The sequence below is a fragment of the Lipotes vexillifer genome, unplaced genomic scaffold (assembly GCF_000442215.2).
Source record: "Lipotes vexillifer unplaced genomic scaffold, Lipotes_vexillifer_v1.1 scaffold640, whole genome shotgun sequence".
Classification (NCBI taxonomy): Eukaryota; Metazoa; Chordata; class Mammalia; order Artiodactyla; family Lipotidae; genus Lipotes; species Lipotes vexillifer.
In genome coordinates, this window is record NW_006773138.1 from 1,628,729 (window position 1) to 1,629,991 (window position 1,263).

The following is a 1,263-nucleotide window of genomic DNA, read 5'->3' on the forward strand; positions in this document are numbered from 1 at the left end:
CTAGTTAAGTCCTCAGACCATGTAACCACCTGAGAAAGGCCCTTGGGTAAGGGGAGTGGAAATTGCTCCCTCTCAACAAGAATGTACAGATGTAAACGTGAACTACAGTGGCATCTCTAATGGCACCTGAATGGGTGTTGCTGACCTTCATTCACCTGTGCCACAGGTCCAAGGGTGGCCAGCAGGCCTGACCAGAGTCCCTGCCAAGAAAGGACCCCTCTTACCTTTTGCTGATGCGGTACTCCACTGGTAACTGCTTTTCGCCTGATGCCACCACAGATCTCTGTAGCTGGTGTGAAGGATGTAAGAGAAAGTCCAAGTGGTTATGATGCAAAGGGAAGGGCTCTCACTTCCATAGACACACTCCTCTCTTAGCATAAGCCTAACAATCACCCGTTTTTCCTTAATTAAAGGATATTTTGTACATGCTACTAATTTAGTGATAGCTATCAATCTTAAGTGACATAAAAGCTCAGAGTGGAAAATAACCTTTAGCTTCATATCTGGTAAATAGTAAAAACTGAAAAAGGTCTGTAGAACTGAAATACAAGTGATTTTGAATCCCTTTTGCATCTGCAAGACTGTGAGTTCTGTAAGAACAAGGACTGTTTCTTATTCATCTTTATATCCCAGTGTTTGGGGCAGGGCCTGACTGATGGTAAGTTAAGCTTCGACTTAGTGTTCGTCAAATTAAATGAACACCTCCAATGACAGGACACTTTCTACCCTCAGAGGCAGCCCGCTACTTCTGAACAATTCTGATAAAAGCCCTTCCTTACAGAGAATCAAAATCTGTTTTGTTTGCAGCTGCCTTGGTTATGGGGAAAAAACAACCAAACAGGTTTGAAGTCACTAATTTAACTGAATGTCTCTATTTTGTTCTGAATGTCTAGATATAGATTTTAAATTATTTTTAAATAAAGTGGCCTCTAATTGCAAAAGTACTGTACCAGGGACAGAAAGAGAAATATTATTTACATAAGGATGTCTACTCCTGCATTTGTCATCAGAATGTCAGCTCCGTGAGGGCAAGGACTTGGTCTTTTTTCAGTGCTGTATCCCCAGGATGCAGAGAAGGCCTGGCCGGGAGTAGGTGCTCAATATTGGTGAAATGTACCCAGGAGTGAATGAACCAGAGTCCTGTGGCTAAAGACACAGCCCCGGCACTTCGCATGTGGTGACAGCAGAGCACGGAGCAACAAAGGGCATGTGACAGAAACCCTTTCCCTTCTCAGAGGCTTCTACAATATTATTATTCCTGCT

The 1,263-nt window shown here is 43.2% G+C and overlaps 1 protein-coding gene across 1 annotated transcript in view; it reads right to left on the reverse strand.

The window, feature by feature from the left end:
- P4HA3 (prolyl 4-hydroxylase subunit alpha 3) overlaps positions 1-1,263 on the reverse strand; it is a 34,869-nt gene that overhangs the window by 9,804 nt on the left and 23,802 nt on the right. Inside the window, exon 8 of the mRNA XM_007448094.1 lies at positions 225-289. Coding sequence (XP_007448156.1) covers positions 225-289 — 65 coding nt within the window. The remainder of the gene's footprint in view (positions 1-224; positions 290-1,263) is intronic.